Below are 21,847 nucleotides of genomic sequence, written 5' to 3' on the forward strand. Positions count from 1 at the left end.
ATTTGCTTTATGATTGTTGTTACTTATGGTTTGTTAATAGTTAATACGCACGGCAGAGGAATGTGGGTGAAGCATATGTACATAAATGGAGAAGATTTTAATAAACCTTTAGAATTAAGAAAGCCTGAAAGTTTAGGTGGCCAACCGTATTGCTAGTCTTTTAAATGAGAGTAATAAAATCATGAGTACTTGGTGGGGAAATTGGTACGCATGAGCAGAAGAATATGTAGATTAATGGGGGAAGAATGGTAGAGAAGAGGAAAAGGAGACGATGTAGTATTCTTGATGCATATCAAATACCTTAATTAAGGAGGCAAATGAAGAATGTATATAGTTTATATATAATGGACGCATGAGTTGGATTATGCTTTGTTGAATATTCTTTATGTAGTGTAGATATAATATAAATATTAGAGCTTATTTGCCTCTGCATCATAATCTGATATTCCGTTGCTTTCTTTCACGCTATGAATGATTGGATTCCGTACTATTTGGACCCTTCTTTCTTAAAGCTTCATATTTTAAAAAGCCATATGCTCTAAGAATCCAAATAATTGAGTTCAGAATTTTCCATCATAGGCCACACGACAATCAGAATAAGTTTATATGTTAGGGAAATGAATTTTAAAGACAAAGCCAAGATAAACACGCATTTTAATATATATGTACAATGTGTATAATTATATTACTGACAATCCAACAATAATATAATGTCAGTTATCTTATTTACACACAAGGACAGATTCATACCAAATCCAAATGGGCAAATTAATAAACCAAGATATAAAACAACCACAATAAATTCATGACAGAAATTGGTAAAGCTAAAATCTTTGAGCTGGGTATGTCTTCAATTTTAAGCCAACATAAAGATGATTCTTAGGCAGCTTATTTTTCAGCAGCTGGGTAGACCAAGTTTTTCACTTTTGTGGTTCCCTTCCCATTTGATAAAGCAGGTTTGAATGAAACTGTTAATTTCTTCTCTGGCTGATTTCCCATTTTATATAATTTGCTCTGCTTGGTTTGCACTTTCTTCGATTCAGGAGAATGTACATGAACCCGGATCTCCCAAGGGCGAGCAGCTATCCAGCGCTCCATCCAGCTCCAACCCCAGTTTTCCTTGCCAAGATTGTATGAAGCCTGGCCTAGATATTGGCTAGAGTTGGCCCTCCACTGCTAGTCAAATTTATGCATTAATTTTCTATAACTCTTAACCATTAGTATTAAAACTGAGGATGTAAGTGTTCTCAGGGCAGACCTGATGAGAGAAGGCATATGCCATGGTTCGCTCACGCTTAATAGCGGCTTCTTCTCGCTGTTGTAACCTGGAAAGGATTTCCTCCATGGTTTCAGAGCCACCACACCATTCCACCTATTGACCAAATTAACAATTGTTAAGCAATGGCCATCCATCCTGGATGTTCAGATAAGGTTAGCTTTTAGCCGTTTTAAGGAGCTTAGATGCTTTTGAAAGCTGCGTAAGAGAAAATATGAAACGATATGCATAATAAAATAAATAACGAAAGCTAGATAGCTAATATGCTTTAGTTGCATGGGAAACGGGAAATATTTCTAAAAAGCTAACCACACAAACCGTGTTACTCTTTGCCACTAATACAAGTTCCTTCTCCCCCTCACCCCCACAAAAAAAAAAAAAAAAAAAAAAAAAAAAAAAAAAAAAAACCAATGTTGTTATGATCTTTAGTATTCCACATGGATTAAGCATAAGCTTAATCATATGTTTATAAGCTCTTAGACACTCTCCCCTTGCAAGCCGGTTTTCAAGGATGAGTTTTACTGAGTTTGTAACATTTGTAATTATAACAAATGTGCTTTAACAGAGAAGGTAAGTTCTACCCATATGCTTGCTTATTCAACTTTTCGGGACCAAACTATGGTGATGAATTTTGGGCATGCCATGTGTTTTAATAATTCACAATCTAATTTTCTGTTTTTATGTTTTGCGAGTTCATTTCCAGTATATGTATATCCGCTTGGATGTGCTTCAAAACAGCCAAGCGGCCTTTGGTCTAATTAAATTAAAGCTATCTTATTGATCACAACCCGAGAATGGACGCTAAAGGAACGCATACGCGTAGCACGAAGGAAACTAGGAAAACCGTGCTAGAAACTACAAAGCAATGGCCACCCTACTTCCCTCCATAAAACCTAATTCAAAGTGCGATAATAGGCAACACAAAGTTTTATTACCAAGTCTAATAGACTTCAAATTGTAAAAGTGACTGCTAAATATTACTGAAAACCATTAGTTTCTCTTCAAACATTTTCAAGACTTGATGTTTGATTGTTAGCGAGTTAAACATTATGTAGAATGCTCCTAGCTAGTCATGGTCACGACTACAAGATCCAATATCCAACACAACTAGCTTTGCTATATAGATGAAATAAGAATATAAGATGCACAATCGAGGAAAATAAAAAAATGTCTCCCAACTGATTCAAGGGACAATATATAGGACCAGAAATCTATGTCTTAAAGGATGATACAAGGTAGCACCTTGTTCTCAATCATGTAACTAGTTAGTGTAATTAGGTTCAGCGGGGAACTCACTAGTCACATATGCTTCGCCTTTAAAGCATATTCACTCAACCCCTTCCCCTAGTCCCAGTAATCAATACTATGTATAGTTGTTCTAATGAAATGTCTGGATTAGCGAACCAAATACATAAATAAACAAATATTTAGAATTTAAACCACATGATATGATGATTTGTTGATCAATTGAATAAATGCAAATACCATCAGAACAGGTATAATTACAAGAGCAAGAAAAGTATGAGATGACCTTATCCAAAAAAAAGTATTAGCAGAAGAAAATTTACTGATTTCAAATGCCATAGAAAGAGGATTTTTTTTTATTTTTAATTTTTAAATTGGTTTCTGACTCCTAATAAATCATGTTACTAAGAAATTAACTATAATTACATTGGCCTCCCACCAAACGAGAGGCTGCACAAGACTGGCAGCAAAGTACTAATAATTATTATAGGCAATAAAACAAAGCAGTAATGACAATTAGGAGATAGTCACAGACACACAGTACCTCGAGCTCATGGAGCTTAGCTTCAAGCTTTAACTGATTTTCCAATTTCTTTTGCCTAATTCGACCTTCTGTGACCATATGGAGTCGGCGAGCTCTGATTTGGTCTTGTATTCTACTCCATGAATGTATATAATTCAATGCAGTTGATGCTTGCTCTCTGACATTTTGATCTTGAATGAAGCCCTGAAATCTCACTGTCCCCATCGGATGGCATAATGTTTCATTTTTTGATTGTTGATGGCATAACATTTTTCTTGCCTGTAACATTTTTCTTGCCTGTTTAAGTAGAAAGAGAGACTTTGATGATGGAGATTCAAGTTCACCATAAGTGCTAATGGGATGAGCTTTAGCCCACATATGAAAGCACCATTTTACATTGATACAAGTTTTTACTATTTCCTATGGCTTCGTGCCAAAGATAACTGGGATTGAAGTTGTCTGATATGCATATGCAATCCTATTACTACAACGTGTTGAGGTGGGCTTAAGCATACATAGTCATATAGGCAATTAGAACGGTAGCTTCGTATGTTCAAGATAGTTTTTGTTTTTTGAATTCATAAGGTGATAAACATGTTTGGTTAAAAGTACATAGTTCACTATTCACATAGCACCTTTTTATTTACTTTTTTTTTTTTTTTTTTGAGAGAGAAGAACAGCTTAATAATAATAATAATTATAAAATCTAACTAGTTTTCTCTGCCCTTTTGCATAAATTTCTTAAGACAGTCTAACTTGTTGGATTTACAGCTTGTCAACGATCCTGCAATTTAAAACTTCGATTTAAAACTTATTAATGATACTCCAATATAAATGTTGTAGACAAATACCAAAGATCCTGATCAATGCTGAAAGTTGTCCACCTGATGAATTTCTCATGCTTTTCTGTGATAGGAATTCTGCCCTGGTAACAGAGTCGTAGTATTCCATTTACACAACGATGTCAATAAGTCAAGTAGAACTATCATTTCTTGTATCTTTTTCTAAGAAGAGAAGAAACATATTACCAGGAGAATTGGACTGTTAACATCATGCAGTGGCACTTGTATTATCAATGTCACTGACAAGAAAATTAAGGACACTACAGACAGACACTGATTCCTATCTCCGAGGTTGATGTATAGGGGTGAATGAGGGAAGGAGAGTCCAGATATTCAACTACTTGATTTACTTAAAAAAATTTACTTGCCTATTTTGCTGATTTGAACTAATAATATCATTTGTTCAGGTTCTATTTTCTTATTCTTCGGTTATTTGAACTATGTCATCAGGTATTTCGAATTTTATTTGAGAGAATGGATCATTTAAGGAAGTATTTTAACATCCCAGAAACATTGAAAAACTTTAGCATATCATGTCACATGTCATAACTATCAGTTATAACTCCTAATTTAATAAATACCTCCAAAATAAATCTACTTGCCTAATTTCTTTTGTTATTCTTAAATTGTATGCTCTACATTGCAATCCTCTGTATTTAGTCTATGAAAAGCTTACTATACATATTCATTAAGCTCATTAGTTATTCCTGTACTCAGAAATATGCAGAAATGATCTTTGGTGTTTTATTATGCCAATCAACCTACTATACTTGAGGGAACCATCTTGAATCTTATGCCTTCTACATAAGAGGTTCAAAGCTATGGTTTAATTAATCTTTTTCCTCAGTAAAATAAGGAATGATATAAAGTTAGCATTTTGGGGAAGTGCCATCTCACGTGATGCTTAAATTATATATATAAAGGGACAATAACATGGTGAGTTGGTGACACTCCCTCAAAATCAAAATATCTAGGTTGAGACAGAAAAAGTTGAAACCTTACTTGGGAGTTGGGACACTAGCTTGATGTTCATATATTGTGGGACAAATAGAGTAGCAGATACACTATTTGTCCCACAATATATGAAATGTTTCAAATGGCACGATTATTAATGAAAAGATAAAAATATGATGATCTTCTTAGACTGTACTTTAATTTATAATAGAGGTAGCACAAATTTTGACAAGAATCTTGTTTATTTATTTTTTTTTTTTGAAAAAAATGTGAGGATGATATAGAAAATTGAACCTCTACTATTGGAAAGTTTTATATATATATATATAGGGAAAGTTTTTATAGAAAATTGAAAAAATTGTCAAAACAGTGAATTACTTTTTCTTTTTTCCATAAAAAGTTTCATAAAATAGTTTATTAATGTATGCTCTAAGGGCACATGTTAGTAAATCCCTATATATATATATATATATATATATATATATATATATAGAGCCTTTTTACGACAACCCAAAAGAGAAATGTTAAGGGAGTACCATATATGCCCGAAATGCAGCTTGAATCCGAGTGGCAGCTATATTTTTAATTGGAACTGGTGGAGCATTTGGAATTTCATTTGGACCACCATTGGAAGAACTACTTGACTCTGTATGAGACTGATTCTTGCTCTTGGAACCATTTGATTTATCAGTAGTTGAGTGCACCTATGTTGAATAAGTATTAATAGATTAGATTAAGGAAATAGTTATCAAAACAAAAATCAGTTAGGATAGAGAGATTTGATATGTAAGTGCCAGAATAGCATTAATTTCACAAAAAAAATTTCAACTTAGTTTTTAGTTCCACTTCCAAGTGATTGTTGAAATCTTCCTGTCATTTATTTATCCTACATCGATGGACTTAAATTAAGGAAAAGCCTGGTCAATTTGGCAACAAAAAAAGAAGAAGAGGTATTTGTTTCTTTTTTCTTGTCAAAGATATTGTATTCATTCAAGAAAAATAATACAGTATATTGAGGTAACAGGGTAAGTAAGAAAAATAATATTATGAGAGGAATATTCGGAAAGGAGAGAGAAGACTACAAGAGTGTATTATTTATCTTCAGAATATGGAGGTCCAAACCCCGTTTAAAGTTAGAGATGCTAACCCTACTAAGAAGAGGTGTTTGTTTCTTTTTTCTTGTCAAAGATATTGTATTCATTCAAGAAAAATAATACAGTATATTGAGGTAACAGGGTAAGTAAGAAAAATGATATTATGAGAGGAATATTCGGAAAGGAGAGAGAAGACTACAAGAGTGTGATATTTATCTTCAGAATATGGAGGTCCAAACCCCGTTTAAAGTTGGAGATGCTAACCCTACTAAAAGATCTATCAAGGAGCATTAACAAACAACACTGCAAACTTAATTTAGTCATCTCCCTTCCAGTTTTCTATTTATTACAATTTTACAACGTAGAAGGGAGTAGGAAATTAATTAATATTCAATGATTTTTTTTTTTTTAATTTTAATTCAGCTTTATGTTATTGTAACTAATTGGTATTGTCTTGTCTCTTTTACAATAGAATCAAAGTTCAAATTCTTCCTCTCCACTTCTTGTGACAATTGAATTTTGAAATTTATATATATATATATATATATATCTATATATAAACTCTTTTAGCTGTCCAATTCAACTGTTAAATTATTTTAATTTTGTAGGATTTTGTTTACCACTAAGAATTTACAAAAGAAATCCTGGCCTTTCTAAATAGAATATGATGGTTTCCACATACAATTTTTAAGAAATGCTTTGTTGCTTCTATAAGAACTGATAAATCTGAGAGCACCTAGAATCATTTTGAATTATGACAATGCAAAGGGGAATCCAAAGAAAAACTAGATAATTCTTGTAGATATTTTGGTCCTTCATTACTCTCAAGATATTGTACATATCTATACTATTAATAACAGGGTTTTCAACATTTTGCGTACTAAAATACCCTTACACAAATTCTTAAACTCTTTAAAATACCCTTATCTTATAGTTAAATAATTTTAAATTTAAAAAAAATATAAACTGGTTAAAAGAGTAATTTACTATTTTTAAGTTTTAGGTTTTTTCCTTTATCTTCTCAATTCGGCCTAAAACTTAGGACATTATCTCTATTTCATTTTTAAATATTATTCTACATTACTTGACCTCTTCTTTTTTTTTTTTTTTTTCTTTTGAAAAAAAAAACACAGTTATTTATATATCATTTTAAGCATTATAACTCTAGAAAAAAAAGAGCATTATTGCATGCGCAAAGCGCGTGTGATAAGTCTAGTATTATTATGTTGTAATTATTGTATGTTACTAATTTCTAATGAATGACCCTATTTACAATTATGATGCCCATTAAAAAATGAAAGTCACTCTATAAATTTATAAAAAGAATTTAAGACAATTGAATGTTTCTTTCCTCTTTTTTTCTTACTTAATTTTATTTATTTTTTGAATCCAATGCCTAACTATTTGGCTTGGAATTCCACCCCCCCCCCCACCACACAAAAAAAAAAAAAAAAAACAAAATTTGAGTTAAAAAAAAAAAATCTACAAAACTTGAATTGCTTATATGTCACTCCAAAAAAAAAAAAAAAAAACCCCTCCCACCTTCAAAAGTTATTTCCTCTCATATAGGCAAAAAGGCATACGAAAACTCTTGGTTAATAAACTCTGCATGATAAACATATGAAAATGTTTACCTTTGCTTGTTTGGATCTATCTTTCTTCACTCTTCTTAGGCTAATTATTGACCTAAAACAGTCTCCAGAACCCATTTCGAATTCAGAAGCTTGCAACGGAGCCCAAGGCAGACCTGGCACAAAAAGTATAGTTTCCTCAGCCAAGGCAATAGAATTCATATATGTCATGAGAAAGACATTAACAAGAAGGTAGGAAAAGAAAACAAGAACCACAATCGTGTCTGTAATATCCAGATATGGTGTTATATAAAATACTACATCAACACTTCAAATCCAATTTCAAGAGAAAACTTAAACGGCAACAGCCAAATTAAGAACTAAATATGGGAATCAATCATCTGCACAAGAATTGAAAAGCCACAAAGGCCATAGGCCTTTTCTACTTCTAAAAATGAAAGGCCATCAATATCAAGGGAGGTTACCTATGCCTCAAAACACCATTAGTCCTGTAGAGCAAACGTAATAAGCTAATAGCATCTGATTCATTAATAAAATTTACATATATAAATATTTTTCAATGAATGCAGAAAGAAATATATATGCATGCTTCATCACACTCACAGCAATATTCTTCTTCTCTAGACTCTAGGTGTATGCTACACAATTCAAGACACAAAAAAAGAAAAAGAAAAAGCAATTGATCAAAGAACATAATTAATTGAATAAAAAAACTATAAATAAATGTAACAACAATTAATAATTAACTCAGAAATGGGAAACAAATTAAGATGGCTTAAGGGATGCGCACCAGAGAAAATGGGTTGGAGTATAATTCAAGAAAAAGGCAGAGATGATGTTGGCACTTATAAATAAATAAATTAAAGGAGAGGAGACATGGTGATGGTATCTCTCTGTCTACAGAGAGGGTCTCTCAACCTCCAACTGACAACGCAACTAAACTGAAGCTGCTGTTTTATCTTTCCAAGTTCAACAGTCAATTTTGTGTAATACTGCAAAATATCAAAAGCATACATATCACGTAATGTTATTTGTACTTATTAATTTAATAAAAAATTAATTCGTTAGTCTAGGGATACGTGGTCCCGGCGGGGCTCGAACCCGCGACCTTCGGCTCATAAGACCAACGCTCTAACCAACTGAGCTACGGGACCAGTTGTTAGTCTTTGGCGTTCAAAAGCTACATCAAGGAAATTGGGTTGTGTGCTTCAACTTTCGCCTTTACTATAGGAACCATGATATGGGCCACATTCATTTTGGGATTGAGGCTACAGAAACAGATTGTCTTTTAATTTTTTAAAAGCATCTCCCAATGGACAGGTTAGCTAAGCAATCAAACGCAAATAGAGATTTTGTTCATCATATATACGCCCATACGTTTTTACTACCACTTATTTAGGCTTCTATGTTTTAGATGGGCTTTTTCCTAATTTTGGATTCTGAGCATTGAGGCAGCCTTCGGTTAAGCTCTTGAAGCCCATCTGTTGAACGCATACAAGCGGCAGATAAGTTGTTGTGCTTAATTACCACTTCTAAAACACGTAAACAGTGTGCATTTTGGCTTCTTAAAAGCTCTGAAGTCTGAACTTCAAGAGCCAAGAGAGTCAAATGCTTTACCATATCAATTTCTCCCTCTCTTGATTTATTGGCTACTTAATCTTGAGCCTAATACAAATTAATTTATTTCTATTAAATTAAGGAATAATGCACAAAGAGCTTTAGCTCTTGATTGGGAGGAATGAATGGAATAAAAATAACAATTTTAGAATATTTTTCCTTTTCCTTGTTTGGGAGTTTAGAGTAATGCTACAAATACAAATTATTTTACACAATTTTTACAAACTGCTGATGTGGCCAACTTTTTATTGGTTTTCATTTAGGTCCACCATTAAATCACTTTTTCATTTACCAATAATCACTTACCACATCAGTAGTTTGTAAATTTTTTTGTAAAATAGTTTGCATCTCTAGCATTATTTGAGAGTTTAAGTAGAAAAAAATGAAATGGGTAGGAGGGAACACTCATTCCTATCTATTCCCATAAAACCTCAAATTTTCACTCTTCAAAATTGGGAGGAATTTGAGGGAATAGAATTAAATTTAATAATTTTTTTTTACTAAAACTCCCAAAATACCCTTGTATATTCAGCCATTTATTTTAAAATATGGATTTAATAGTAATATTATCATAAAACGATTCCATTATTTTCCCTCTATGTTATTTTCCATTCATTTCCTTTACTTAAATACATTACATTTCTTCATAATTATTCATTTCAATTCCATTCCATTCTCTTATATACTCCCAAATGAAGCCTAAAGTAGCTTAAAATTCTAGCTTTCACTTGAAGTTTTCTTTCAGTTTAGGGGATCCCTAGAGCATTTTAGCAAAATTTTCAAACATATAGCACTTTTTACTAAAGAGATTTAAGGTCCATCAAAGTATGTCTAACTCATTAGTATAAATATGTTTTAAGGAGATCCTTAAAGTTGAATAACAACTTTACTCAGTGGATGAAGCAAGAAATTTTTTTTCAAAAGGGACTAATGAGTGAAACTTAAAATATGTTTTTCATTTTTAAGAAAAATTGCAAGAGTAGGTAAATTTTTTTCAAAAGGGTATAATAAGTGAAACTTAAACTATATTTTTCATTTTAAAGAAAAATTGCAGAGTGGATAGATGTTTTTTTAAAGCCCAAGGGGGTTGGCCCCCGTTTACTTCCCTCCACTAGTGGCTTTAGGCTAAAGCTGAAAATTTGAGTTTTAGAGTTAAGGATCTTTAAGGCACTATCTATGTTTCGGGCAAATTAGATTCACCTCCATTGAGATTTAAGGAAATGAAACTCTCCCCCCAAAAGCTTGAAGGGAAAAAAAATTTTCCCCCTTAACATTTATTTGACCAAACTCTGTTAAATTAAAGTTAAAAATGTTGTATCTTAATTTGCCATTTGGTTAAGGGTAGATTTTCAAAATTACTCTCCATTTATTGTTAAAAATTTCACTAGACCCAAAATTAATTACCGTCCATGCTTATCACATAAATTTTGGTGCAAAGCATTGATGAGAGGTGCAATTAAAAAATTCAAGAATTTACAAACTTAAATAATATCAATTGGTAAGGTGCGACTAAAAGAGACTAAGCAAAACGTTTTATAATATGCTCATTTCATTTTTTTTTTTCATGTGAATGCTCTTTTTACTAACCATGATTAAATTTTGATAAAAAAAAATCTGTTAAAATTTAAAAATTTTGTTGCTAATATTCGTGAAAGGGAGGGGGGGGGGGGAGGGGGAGTGTCATTTTTTTCAAACTTCAAGGGAAGAGAGTATTTTTTCCTTTCAGATTTAGGAGTGAGTGTCATTCCTCCAAATTTCAATAGAAGACAGTGTAATTTTCCCTGAAGTTTTTAATAAAAGTAATGAATTGACATAATAGCCGTACTTATTTTTCAAAATTGCACTTAACCCATTTTGAGAGAGAGAGAGAGAGAGAGACTATTATTAATAATGATGATGGTGATGACGAGGATAATGATGATGTTTGAGTATGAAAATACAAAGCATATTTATTATGTCTTCTTTTATTATTTCTCACATCTTAAAGACCTTTATCAATTTGGTTCCCAAATGAGAATAACAACTTCAAAACATTTTATTATCATTTTGGTATTGTTGCAAACAGTGGCGGAGTCAAGAATATTTTTTAGGAGGGGGTCAAGCTAAATATAACAATTACAAAATCCTTAAGTAAAAAAAAAATTATAAGTTAGCTTTAATTCAATAAAGTTATGTTCTCAGTTTAGGTTTTTTTATTTTTATTTTTTATTTTTTTTATGGTACTAAAACTACTAATCATTGATCTTGAATTAAATTTTATAGTAGCCTATTTGTTTTATACACAATTAAACAATCATTCAATAATTACACATGATACTTTTCTTTTCTTTTTTTTGGGAGCAAAATTACACATAATACTTTGTCAAATATAAACATATTTTAAGAGAGGATCAATGAATATAAACAGTAACCATTGTTATCAAATTAAATATAACATAAAATATTCAGTCAAAAATATATAATATAAAATATTAGAAAAATGTGCCAGCTATAAGAGCATTTGCAACAGTGTAGCTAAATAGCTATATTGCTATTTTAGCTACACCAAAACACAAAAAAGAGGTTGCAGCAATGGAGCTATACTTAAAATTTTTTAGCTTTTTGCTACAGTACACATCTATGGATAGATGTGTATTGTAGTTCAAAGCTAAAATGAAAAATAATTTTTTATTTTGTGTTCACACTTCGTTTTTTATTTTTTATTCTTTCCTTCATTCTCCTTTCTCCGTCTCTCTCTCCTCACTGCCTCTCCATCTCTTCTTTCTTCCTCCACAAACTCTTCTTTCTTCCTCAGAGACCCATCGCCGATCTGCACGAGCCCAGCCGCCACAGACCCATTGCCGCCGACCTACGTTCGGCCATCGACCTGACCCATTTCGGCCTCTCTTCTCTATTTTCGGCGTGTCGGTTTTGTGTTTCGGGCTTGCTTGTGTTTCGGATTTGTGTTTCAGGCTGGGCTTTTTTTTGGGCATGGGTTTCGGTTTTTGTTTCGGGTTGGGTTTGTGTTTCGGGCTGTGATTTTTCTGCTTTCTTTTTTTTTTTCTTCTTCACTGGTTTTGATGGGCATGGCGAGGTTGTGGTTGTGCAGTGATTTTTATGGGTTTGATGGTGGTTGTGGTTGTGTGTTGGTGGTTAAATGAAATATCATTTTATTATAGTGTTTATATTATTTTATTGTGTTAAAAGCTCAAATAGCTCTAAAAGCTCAAATAGCTCCACTGCTGTAGGATATAAGAAGGTAAAATAGATAAAGTGACTTTTTGTGTAGCTAAAAAGATAAAAATTTAGCTCCACTGCTGTGGATGCTCTAAGTCAGTAATCAAACATGAACTGACACAGTGGCGTCATCTATAAGCACTAACAAATTAAAAACTACTTCAACAAAATAGAGAGACTTACCAAACAGGGGATATCTCAGCAGATAACAAAGCAAAACAGAGAGAAAAGGGAAGAGAGATTTACTATAGGTTGGAGCGGATGACAACAACAAAGCAGATTGTTGAGTTGTTGAAGTGTGGAGAAGTGATTTTTTTTTTTTTTTCAAGTAACCAAACTGATAGTCTTCAACTGATAAATTTCAAGTTTGGGGATTTGTTATAGATATTTTTGGTGTTTGGATTTAAGGGGCCGATTTATACCCCCCCCCCCCCCCCAAAAAAAATTTTTTTGAGGAGCTATTGAGTATATTAGTATATAGCAAATTACAATGAATAGTGTTGTTAAAGTAGTAAGTGTCCGTTTGACACCACTTATTTTTGCCAACTTATTTTACTATTCAGCTTATTTTTACTACTATTTATGGGTCTCACTGCACTTTTTGGTACTATTCATTCATGAGTCTCATTGTACTATTTTGGCTAACTTTTACCTTTATCTACAATACTTTCAGCAAAAAGTTTTCAGTTTCAGCAAAATAAGTGGATCCCAAATAGACCCTAAATATCTAAAAGCATAAGCTACAAATGGTAGAGGGTTTTTTGGTCCGAAAAGTTAAAATTTCATCTTTTCTTGATAGAGGTTTTGAGGAGCTCAAACCTCTTTTTGGTGAGTTACCATTCATCCATTACCATAAACTAGTATTTTTTTTTTCTTAAAGAACATTTTAGAATGCCTCACAAAACTTTACAATGAGAGAGAGAGAGAGAGAGAGAGAGAGAGAGAGAGAGAGAGAGAGAGAGAGAGAGAGAGAGACCCTTTGCCCATGTAACTCTGCTTTTAAGATTAATACAAATTGAATCTTTAGCTTAAACCCTTGGTAATGTGGGTCTGGCTTACTTCCAGTACTTTTTAAACTGGACATGTCCTTTTATTTTAAATATATAATGACAAATGATAGTAGGTTTTAATTTCCACATTTTATTTAGTTAGTGGGTGACGTGGTAGTTTTTCATTAAAATAAAAGGAAATTCCAGTTTAAAAAGTACTAGAGATAAACCACAACCTGGTAATGTAATACCAAAGTGGCACTAAAAAGATTAAGCCCATTAAAAAAAAAAACTCTTTAAGAAAGCTCTATTACAAAGCTATATGTAAAATTTGCTGTTTGCTTGACAATTTTGCTAAAGAGATTACTTTCCTCCTCTTTTTGTTTCGACGTTAATATTTCGCGAAAAATTAATAATTTTCCAAAAATAATTTTGTAGAAAACTTCCTATTTATCTATGTTTAGTGGTCTTAAAATGAGTTAAAAAATTATCTCTTGACTTTCTTTAGTTAGCTTCGCGTGAGATAGAGTTGTTTTTAAAAAAATTTAGCAGAAAACAACTTTATCTCATGTCAATCTAAATAAAGGAAGTTAAGAGATATTTTTCATTTGACCCTTTTTTATTTAGAGAGTTTCAACTTATCTAATACTACCAAACACAAGAAAATGTATAAAATTATCTTAACATAAGATTTTCTATTGAAACAAATAGAGCAACTTGAAAAGCAATTTTAAGATGATGCTGAAAACTTATAACTAATTTTGACATTAAAGTCCTCTACTTCTAGTACTCATCCCGTATTTCTTTGCAAAGGGGAGCTCTTTTAACAAAATTGTCAAACATATATCTATTTATCACACATATTTTGCTAAAAAAAAAAAAAAAAAAAAAAAAAAAAAAAAAAACTATCAACATTGACTTGGGTTTACCTAAAATTTTCTCTTTGTTTTAGGATAACAGTTTTTTTTTTCCCCCTTATTTTAGTTAACCATTTTTCCTTTTCACCCAAATCAAAATCTTTATTCTAAACTATATGCTTTATATTCATATATATATATATATATATATATATATATTGTAAGGACACGATTCGTAACGACCCCAAGAAAATAGTGGGCTCGTACGTAAAGAGGCCCAAACAATATCATTTATAGAGCGTGGGTTTGAAAGGCTAGGCCTTGGTCACCAGGCGGTGGTTTTTTCGTGGAGTTCATGCATAATTAAATCGTGTTCACTCTAGGAGTCTTTCTCCTAGAGTCGGGCTGGGAGGCTCTGGTTTTTGGCCATTTTTCCGAGCCACTTTTTGGTGCATTAACCTTCACATTATATAGCCTTTCTTGGTTGATCTTAGCCCTCCACTTGTTGATCAGGCAGGTGCCTACTTCTGTACCCATTCCATCAGCTGTCACTCCTTGCTTTCTGTTAGTTGCGATGATCGAAGTCACCCTGTCCAGGCGTCTTTTCTCATTAACATGATCAGGACGCTGGCGGGTGCATTTAATGTGGAGGGGACGTATTTACCCTGAACCAGTTTCGCATCGTACCCCCACGTGGGTCCCATTCTACTTGCATCTCCTTCAGGGGGCTTTTTGGGGGGCAGCCATCATCGAGACGTTGCTTTTCCCCTCGAAGTCCTGGAGTGCCGAGGACAGGGTCATCCTCGGCTGTTCCACTCGACACTTCGGCCTTTCCCCATTCGTCCTCGGCAAATACCCTCCTCGGCACGAGCCCCGGGCCCTAATAGAGCGTGGGCCGGATCATAAGTTCCCTGACCCCACAATAGCCCCTCAAAATCCTACTATCCAACTCCTCGGACGGATAGGAGGGTTTTGATGACATCAGACACCTATCAATGCCTGTCAATCCTTATCACCTATCGGTTCCCGAGACTTTCCGTCTGCCCGAGACACGCTCCTAAAGCCCTTGGAAGGTGAAACGTGGCCTCATTAAATACGGGCGGCTCTGTGTTTCCCACGTTCTACGACATGATGAAGATCAAACGGTGGTGATTCCTTGGTCTTTATGGGCGGGAAAATTTGTGCAGTTTACCCTAGGAAGTATAAATGATTTTTTTGGAACGGATCTGTCTCTTCAGTTTTGCACTTAAGAGTTCTAGCGCATATACCCTGGATTCATCTGAACTTTCGTCCAAACTCAAGTCTATCTCCAGCATAAAAATCATGTCCGAAGCGCCTTTCCTCTTTTATGTAAGTTCCCTGCCTCCATTAACTCGTGCTTTTTCTTTTCTGGGTTTATTTTTCTCTGGTTTCTTTTCTTCTCCCGTCGCTGGTTAAGTTTGTTTAGTAAATCATAGAGATGGCTAAATTGAGACTGAGGAAATTAGTCGATACTGAAGAGGCGATGAAAAAGTTCATCGTTGATTACAGGATTCTGCCCAACGTAAGTCTGAGGCATTGTAAGATGGGGGAGTGGCACTATAAGAGGGAAACGGGCGAGGTAGTAATTCCCGTCCTCGCCTTCGTAGAGGGGGGTATGAGAATCCCTATGGGGTCGGTAACGAGGGGTTACCTCAGGCACTTCCGATTAGCCCCCACCTAGTGCACCGGTAACATGTTTAGGATTCTGGGTTGCGTGGATGCTTTAAACGAAAAGATGGGGCTAAGACTGACCCACCATGACGTGAATTGGTGCTATAATCTCCAAAATTTGAAGGGGAAATCCTACTACATGAAGACGAGAGACGAAAGGGTTCGACTAATTCAATGCCTCCCTGATTCCAACAAGGGATTAAACAAGGATTTCCTTATCGTCTCCGGTGAATGGCATGATGGCAATCCGTGCCCCATAGTAGAAGGAGAACCAGGTGGGGTATAGGGAATGGAAGGGCGCTGACACTTTGCGCCATTCTAATTTGATGTGGTTCGGTAACTAACCATGCATATGTGTTTTTCTTTTGTAGATCCACACGCTTATCAATGGCATTTTCACTTAGTTAATCGGGTGGACTTGGAGACTGTTCTACAAGTGGCAGTTTTCGTAAATGACGAAGATGGTCAAGTCCGAGCCGCTCATAAAATATTAGGGTACGCTCCCGTTCAGAAGTTATTTACCGACCCTAGGCACGTGATCAGCGCCAGCCGTCCTCGGCTTTCAAAAATTACCATGGTCGAGACAGGATTTTTAATCTCCGAAGTATCATCTGTCCCAGAGAGCATCCCACTGGTGGACCTCTCCTCATCTCATCAAGTAGCGGAGGACGAAGGTGAGTTAGATCAGCCCGAGGAAGGGTTTGGGGTATTTGACCTAGCCAACCAATCCGAGGATCCTTCTGGTGATATAGGTGACCCAGCCTTGTCCAAGGCAGAATTTTCATCAGAAGGCACATCTTCTCAAGCCGAGATGGGACTCAAGAGAAAGCCCCCGACTAGCTTAATCGAACTCCTCAAGGGTCAACTAGGGAAGGGTGCACAGGGAACGCTGCAACCCAATGCTCCTTCCCCACCACCTCCGTCCCAGGCTATCTAGACTAGGTCATCCTCCACAAAGTCATAGCCACAATCCCCCCGCCCCAAACTTCCTCCTCCTCCCCAACCAGTTCTGCCTCCTCGGCCGGAGAGCACTGATTCAAAGAGAAAGAGGAGTCCCAAGGGCAAGGAAACCATGGATGGGGGAAAATCCCAACCTTCTAAAGAGAGGGAGGAAGCCTCGCGTGCGAAACAATTGAAGATTGTGCACCAAAGCAAGGGTAAGGAGACCGAAGCCCAATCTTTCCAAGGCAAGGGAAAGGGGATCGAGGCCCAGTCCTTGCCAAGCGCCTGGCTTCCCGCCCCAATGCTCCACGGGGGTCCACTACTGGAAACCGCGTCCATGAAGGACCTTGGAGATGGTGAGGGTGGTTATGTGGCAGACGCACTAGGGAGAGCCATGCTGCTTCCCACGACATGGATGGGTTGAAGAAAATGAGGATGCAGGAGGTTTTCCTCAGCACGAAGAGGCACTTGGGCATGGTAAGGCTTTTGAACCCTAAAAATTTATTAACTCTTACTCCCGGTCCGTCATTCACGATGTATTTATCTCCCTTGACAGGCTCTCCAGGCCACCTATAGGATGGAGGAGAAAGTGAACAAGCAGAGTAAGGCGGTCGAGAATGAACGTTCCAAGTGCATAGAGGCCACGCGGACTCTTAAAGCTTCCGAGGACGACCTCGCCAAGGCCAAGGCTGCCTTAACAGAAGCTATCCGAGATAGGGACAGTGCCTCGGCGGGTTTATCTAGTGCCCAAAAACAAGCCGATGACCAAACAAAACGTTTGCTAGAAGCCAAGGATCAGTTGCGAATAGCCAAGGAGCAGATCAGTGATTTAAATAAAAGACTGATCCTGGCAGAGAATGACAAAGGTGTGGCGGAGTACGCTTGGGACGAAACCATGAGGGCCAAGCAGGAGGCTGTGTTTGCCAGAAACGAGGCTAAGGCTGCCAAGGAAACGGCCGAGGATGAGGGTTATAACGCAGGGGTAGTTGAAACCCAAGCCATCCTTAAAGCCCAAATTCCCGGAGTATGCAGGCTTTACTGCTCCCAGGTTTGGGAAGAGGCCTTGAAGCGAGCTGGGGTGGATGCTTCGTCCGATTTGTGGAAAGCGGAGAACATATTCTACCCTACAGCCATCCGTGAGGACACCTCCACCAGCTCCAAGGCCGTGAGTGGCCAACATGAGGGAGGTGTCACTCAGTCGAATACTGTACAGGTCGGCGCCTCTCCTGGCCAGCCGCTTAAAGGGGGAAAGCTTCAGAATGTGATAAAAGCATCTCAGCGTACGGATCCCGAGGTACGCAAAGAGGTTGCTGAGACTGTGGTCAGCACTCAGATGCCTGACGCCGAAGAGCCATCCATACTTGCCCAGCCCTTACAGGCAATTCCCCTTATTGTGGTCCCCAAGAGTACCGACACCGATCCTACTCAGTCTTCCCCAGAAGGGACTATCCTCTAGGGCGTCGAAGCTGATCCCGTTCCGCCTTCCCAGGACGTGGCCGATGCAAATTTAAAGAAGTAGAAACCCTGGCCAGGCTTCGTATTTGTTTTTAGTTTAATGATTAACTAGTTTCTTTTTTATTTTGAAAACTTTGTAATCTGCTGGTAGTGTGAACCTGTTGAACGCGTATATGAAATTCTTTTCTTCCTCTTTCCTTTTGGTTACTTGTTAGTTGCCCTTGTCGATATTTATTGTTGTTTATGATTTTTGAACTAATTATCTTAACACGTATGAATAGTTGTGTATGCGATATATTTAGAATCATGTTTCAGAACGTTAGCTCACCTGCACCTGTAGAGCCTTGAACTCATGTTAGACCCCTCATTCAATGGAGATATAGGCATCATCCGAGATGTCACGTGTAGTGTTAGGTCCTGCTTAGTATCTAGGTTTCTTTAAAGTAGTTGGCTTCCCCATAGGTTTAAGTCCGAGGACCATGCAATACCTTGGTTCTGTTCAAAACTTGATTTTAAGTAGTTGGTTTCCCCATAGGTTTGAGTCCAAGGACCATGCAATACCTTGGTTCTGTCCAAAACTTGATTTTAAGTAGTTGATTTTCCCATAGGTTTGAGTCCGAGGACCATGCAAAACCTTGGTTTTATCCAAAACTTGATATTTAAGTAGTTGGTTTTCCCATAGGTTTGAGTTCGAGGACCATGCAATACCTTGGTTCTGTCCAAAACTTGATTTTAGGTAGTTGGTTTCCCCATAGGTTTGAGTCCGAGGACCAAGCAATACCTTGGTTCTGTCCAAAACTTGATATTTAAGTAGTTGGTTTCCCCATAGGTTTGAGTCCGAGGACCATGCAATACCTTGGTTCTGTCCAAAACTTGATTTTAAGTAGTTGGGGGAATTAACCCCTCGGCTATGGCGCGAGACCTTGGTTTAGGGGGATTAGCTCCTCGGCCAAGCCCCTAGAACCATTCGTGCTGCTGACGCTACGAAGCGCAGCCCCTAGTGAAGAAACGTAGCCCCTAGTGGGACTTTATGCTAAAACACTACACCCGGCTGTTGGAAATGATGTGAGTGATTATCTCAACCCATCACCTTTGCCAAGACACAAACCTCCCAACAGACGGCGCCAATTATAAGGACACGATTTGTAACGACCCCAAGATAATAGTGGGCTCGTATGTAAAGAGGCCCAAACAATATCATTTATAGAGCGTGGGTTTGAAAGGCTAGGCCTTGGTCACCAGAGGGTGGTTTTTTCGTGGAGTTCATGCATAATTAAATCGTGTTCGCTCTAGGAGTCTTTCTCCTGGAGTCGGGCTGGGAGGCTCTGGTTTTTGGCCATTTTTCCCAGCCACTTTTTGGTGCATTAACCTTCACATTATATAGCCCTTCTTGGTTGATCTTAGCCCTCCACTTGTTGATCAGGCAGGTGCCTACTTCTGTACCCGTCCCATCAGCTGTCACTGCTTGCTTTCTATTAGTTGCGATGATCGAAGTCACCATGTCCAGGCGTCTTTTCTCATTAACATGGTCAGGACGCTGACGGGTGCATTTAATGCGAAGGGAATGTATTTACCCTGAACCAATTTCGCACTGTACCCCCACGTGGGTCCCATTCTACTCGCATCTCCTTCAGGGGGCTTTTTGGGGGCAGCCATCATCGAGGCGTTGCTCTTCCTCTCGAAGTCCTGGAGTGCCGAGGACAGGGTCATCCTCGGCTGTTCCACTCGACACTTTGGCCTTTCCCCATTTGTCCTCGGCAAATACCCTCCTCGGCACGGGCCCCGGGCCCTAATAGAGCGTGGGTTGGATCATAAGTTCCCTGGCCCCACATATATATATATATTTATATATTCATTCATTTTATTAATTATCTCACTTTTATGATGTAAACTGTTTTTTTTGGTTTTGATCACCTATTTCACCCCCTTAAAGTAAAAATGGGGACTCCTTATCCCTCATGGTCCAGATCATGTTTCTAGAAACAAATAACATTCAATCTATAATTGCAAAAAAAAAAAAAAAAAAAAAAAACCGAAACAGTGTCATAGAGAATCTTATTGATAGATGCCCTAGATCCCTTTATATATTGTGTCTCCAAGAAAATCTTTTGGCACCTTACGTGACAAAAGAGGTATTGTCATCATGGAGGCTCCACCGCGTGTCCTCAACGATTCTGGTGGGCTCTATTTCCTGAAGTCAAGACTTTTGTATTGCTAAGGCGGGTCCCTTTGGTAAAGGTAGAGATAGGTTTGCTCAATTTTGTATTCTATGTGTGAATGAATGACTTCAATCATCTCCACCACCGCCCAACTTGGTTTTAACTTTCAACATACAGCTTTCTACTTCAAGGCAAGGCAATGTATAGCGATTATATTAAGAAATTAAAAATTTGTGATTCCACCAACATTTGGTGGCGTAGTTGGTGAGAAACCGAACCAACAAGTCTTAGGACTTGGGTTGAAGCCACATTGATCGCCCCAATTTTTTGTTTACCAAAAAAAAAAATTGTAACTCCGTTACTATAATTTATTCATATAATAAGAAATTAAAATTTTAAATCACTTCGCCCTGATTGGTCCAATGAAAACCTCATTAGATCCATAAAGTTTTGGATTCAAAACATCCGCTTAACATCTTAAGGCTATTTTAAGGGATTCTTGTATTTAATTCTAGAATATGTGAGACGAGTGGACTATACATACCCAAAAATAACAGTCAAGTGCTTAAACAACTCTAAACATCTACATTAGCAATATATATATATATATATATATATATATATTAAGGTATGTCTATATAGTTTTTATTAATTAAGTTCTCAAAAAAGAAGAAGATAGTTTTTAGTATTTAGAACTCACCCTTCTATATATATATTTTTTTAAAGTTTGCATTTTACAATCTTGTCCCAAACTAATAAGTTTTCAATAAATTAAAATATTTAAATAAAATAAAACAAGAAATGACATGTTTCCTCGTGAGTAAACCAAATATTTTTTTTTAAGTCTTTTATTTTTTTAACATTACGCGTAAGAGATATTTGGTTTACTGTGATGTGTCTCTGCTATGATGCACATTACGTTAATGTGACATTAAGGTGTTTGGTTAATTTAATTTTTGGGATAATTACAGTAAACCCACCTGAGGTTAGGCCCGATAACACTATGCCTACCCGTGGTTCAAAACTTATCACTTTGCCCACCTGAGGTGCCTTCCGTTAGGGCTCTGTTACCCACCTCTCCGTTTGCCGTTAGAAAAACACATTTTTAAAGAAAAACAAACATAACAAAGATCAAAAAGTTAGGACTTTTTATTCCTTAAGAACTTCTTTCAGAACAAAACATAGGAATAGTACAGATCAAATGCTATTCCTGATTAAAAGTGATATCATTGAGCATTTGTTTTTTTATTTTTTTATTTTTTTATAGATCTCTCCAACTTTTATTCAAACCAAACCAAACCCAAAAAAAAAAAAATTCCAAATCCCAGAAAGCCACAAATCCAGAAAAAAAATCATATCTCGCCGGCGCGATCTCGTGAAGGCGAGATCGCGAT

The 21,847-nt window shown here is 36.4% G+C and overlaps 1 protein-coding gene and 1 non-coding gene across 6 annotated transcripts; both read right to left on the reverse strand.

Annotated features, from left to right (window-relative positions):
- Positions 1–639: 639 nt before the first annotated feature.
- Positions 640–8,434, reverse strand: LOC115954652 (protein IQ-DOMAIN 1-like). 5 transcript variants are annotated; one of them, XM_031072569.1, is made up of 7 exons: positions 8,317–8,434; positions 8,130–8,164; positions 7,569–7,681; positions 5,377–5,544; positions 3,066–3,341; positions 1,259–1,372; positions 640–1,173 (listed from the first exon to the last, which is right to left on the reverse strand). In XM_031072569.1, the coding sequence occupies exons 3-7, from the start codon at positions 7,641–7,643 to the stop codon at positions 889–891; spliced, it is 918 nt and encodes a 305-aa protein (XP_030928429.1). In that variant the 5' UTR covers positions 7,644–7,681; positions 8,130–8,164; positions 8,317–8,434; the 3' UTR covers positions 640–888. The 5 variants fall into 5 exon arrangements, with proteins under 5 accessions (XP_030928429.1, XP_030928427.1, XP_030928426.1 ...); XM_031072567.1 differs by lacking the exon at positions 8,130–8,164; XM_031072566.1 differs by lacking the exon at positions 8,317–8,434 and having other exon boundaries at positions 3,066–3,323; positions 8,130–8,310.
- Positions 8,435–8,606: 172 nt separating this feature from the next.
- On the reverse strand, positions 8,607–8,680 carry TRNAI-UAU. Its single transcript has one exon. It is a non-coding gene; the product is annotated as a tRNA-Ile (tRNA).
- Positions 8,681–21,847: the final 13,167 nt, after the last annotated feature.

Source organism: Quercus lobata, chromosome 8, assembly GCF_001633185.2.
Source record: "Quercus lobata isolate SW786 chromosome 8, ValleyOak3.0 Primary Assembly, whole genome shotgun sequence".
NCBI lineage: Eukaryota > Viridiplantae > Streptophyta > Magnoliopsida > Fagales > Fagaceae > Quercus > Quercus lobata.

Excerpts from the sequence above, each read along its gene's own strand:
- LOC115954652 (XM_031072565.1), bottom strand. The coding sequence starts at position 8,220 with ATGTTCTTTGATCAATTGCTTTTTCTTTTTCTTTTTTTGTGTCTTGAA. Across the intron at positions 5,545-7,568 it reads ATAGATCCAAACAAGCAAAG|GTGCACTCAACTACTGATAA; the intron begins GTAAACATTTTC and ends TATTCAACATAG. Across the intron at positions 1,373-3,065 it reads CTAAGCTCCATGAGCTCGAG|GTGGAATGGTGTGGTGGCTC; the intron begins GTACTGTGTGTC and ends TTTGGTCAATAG.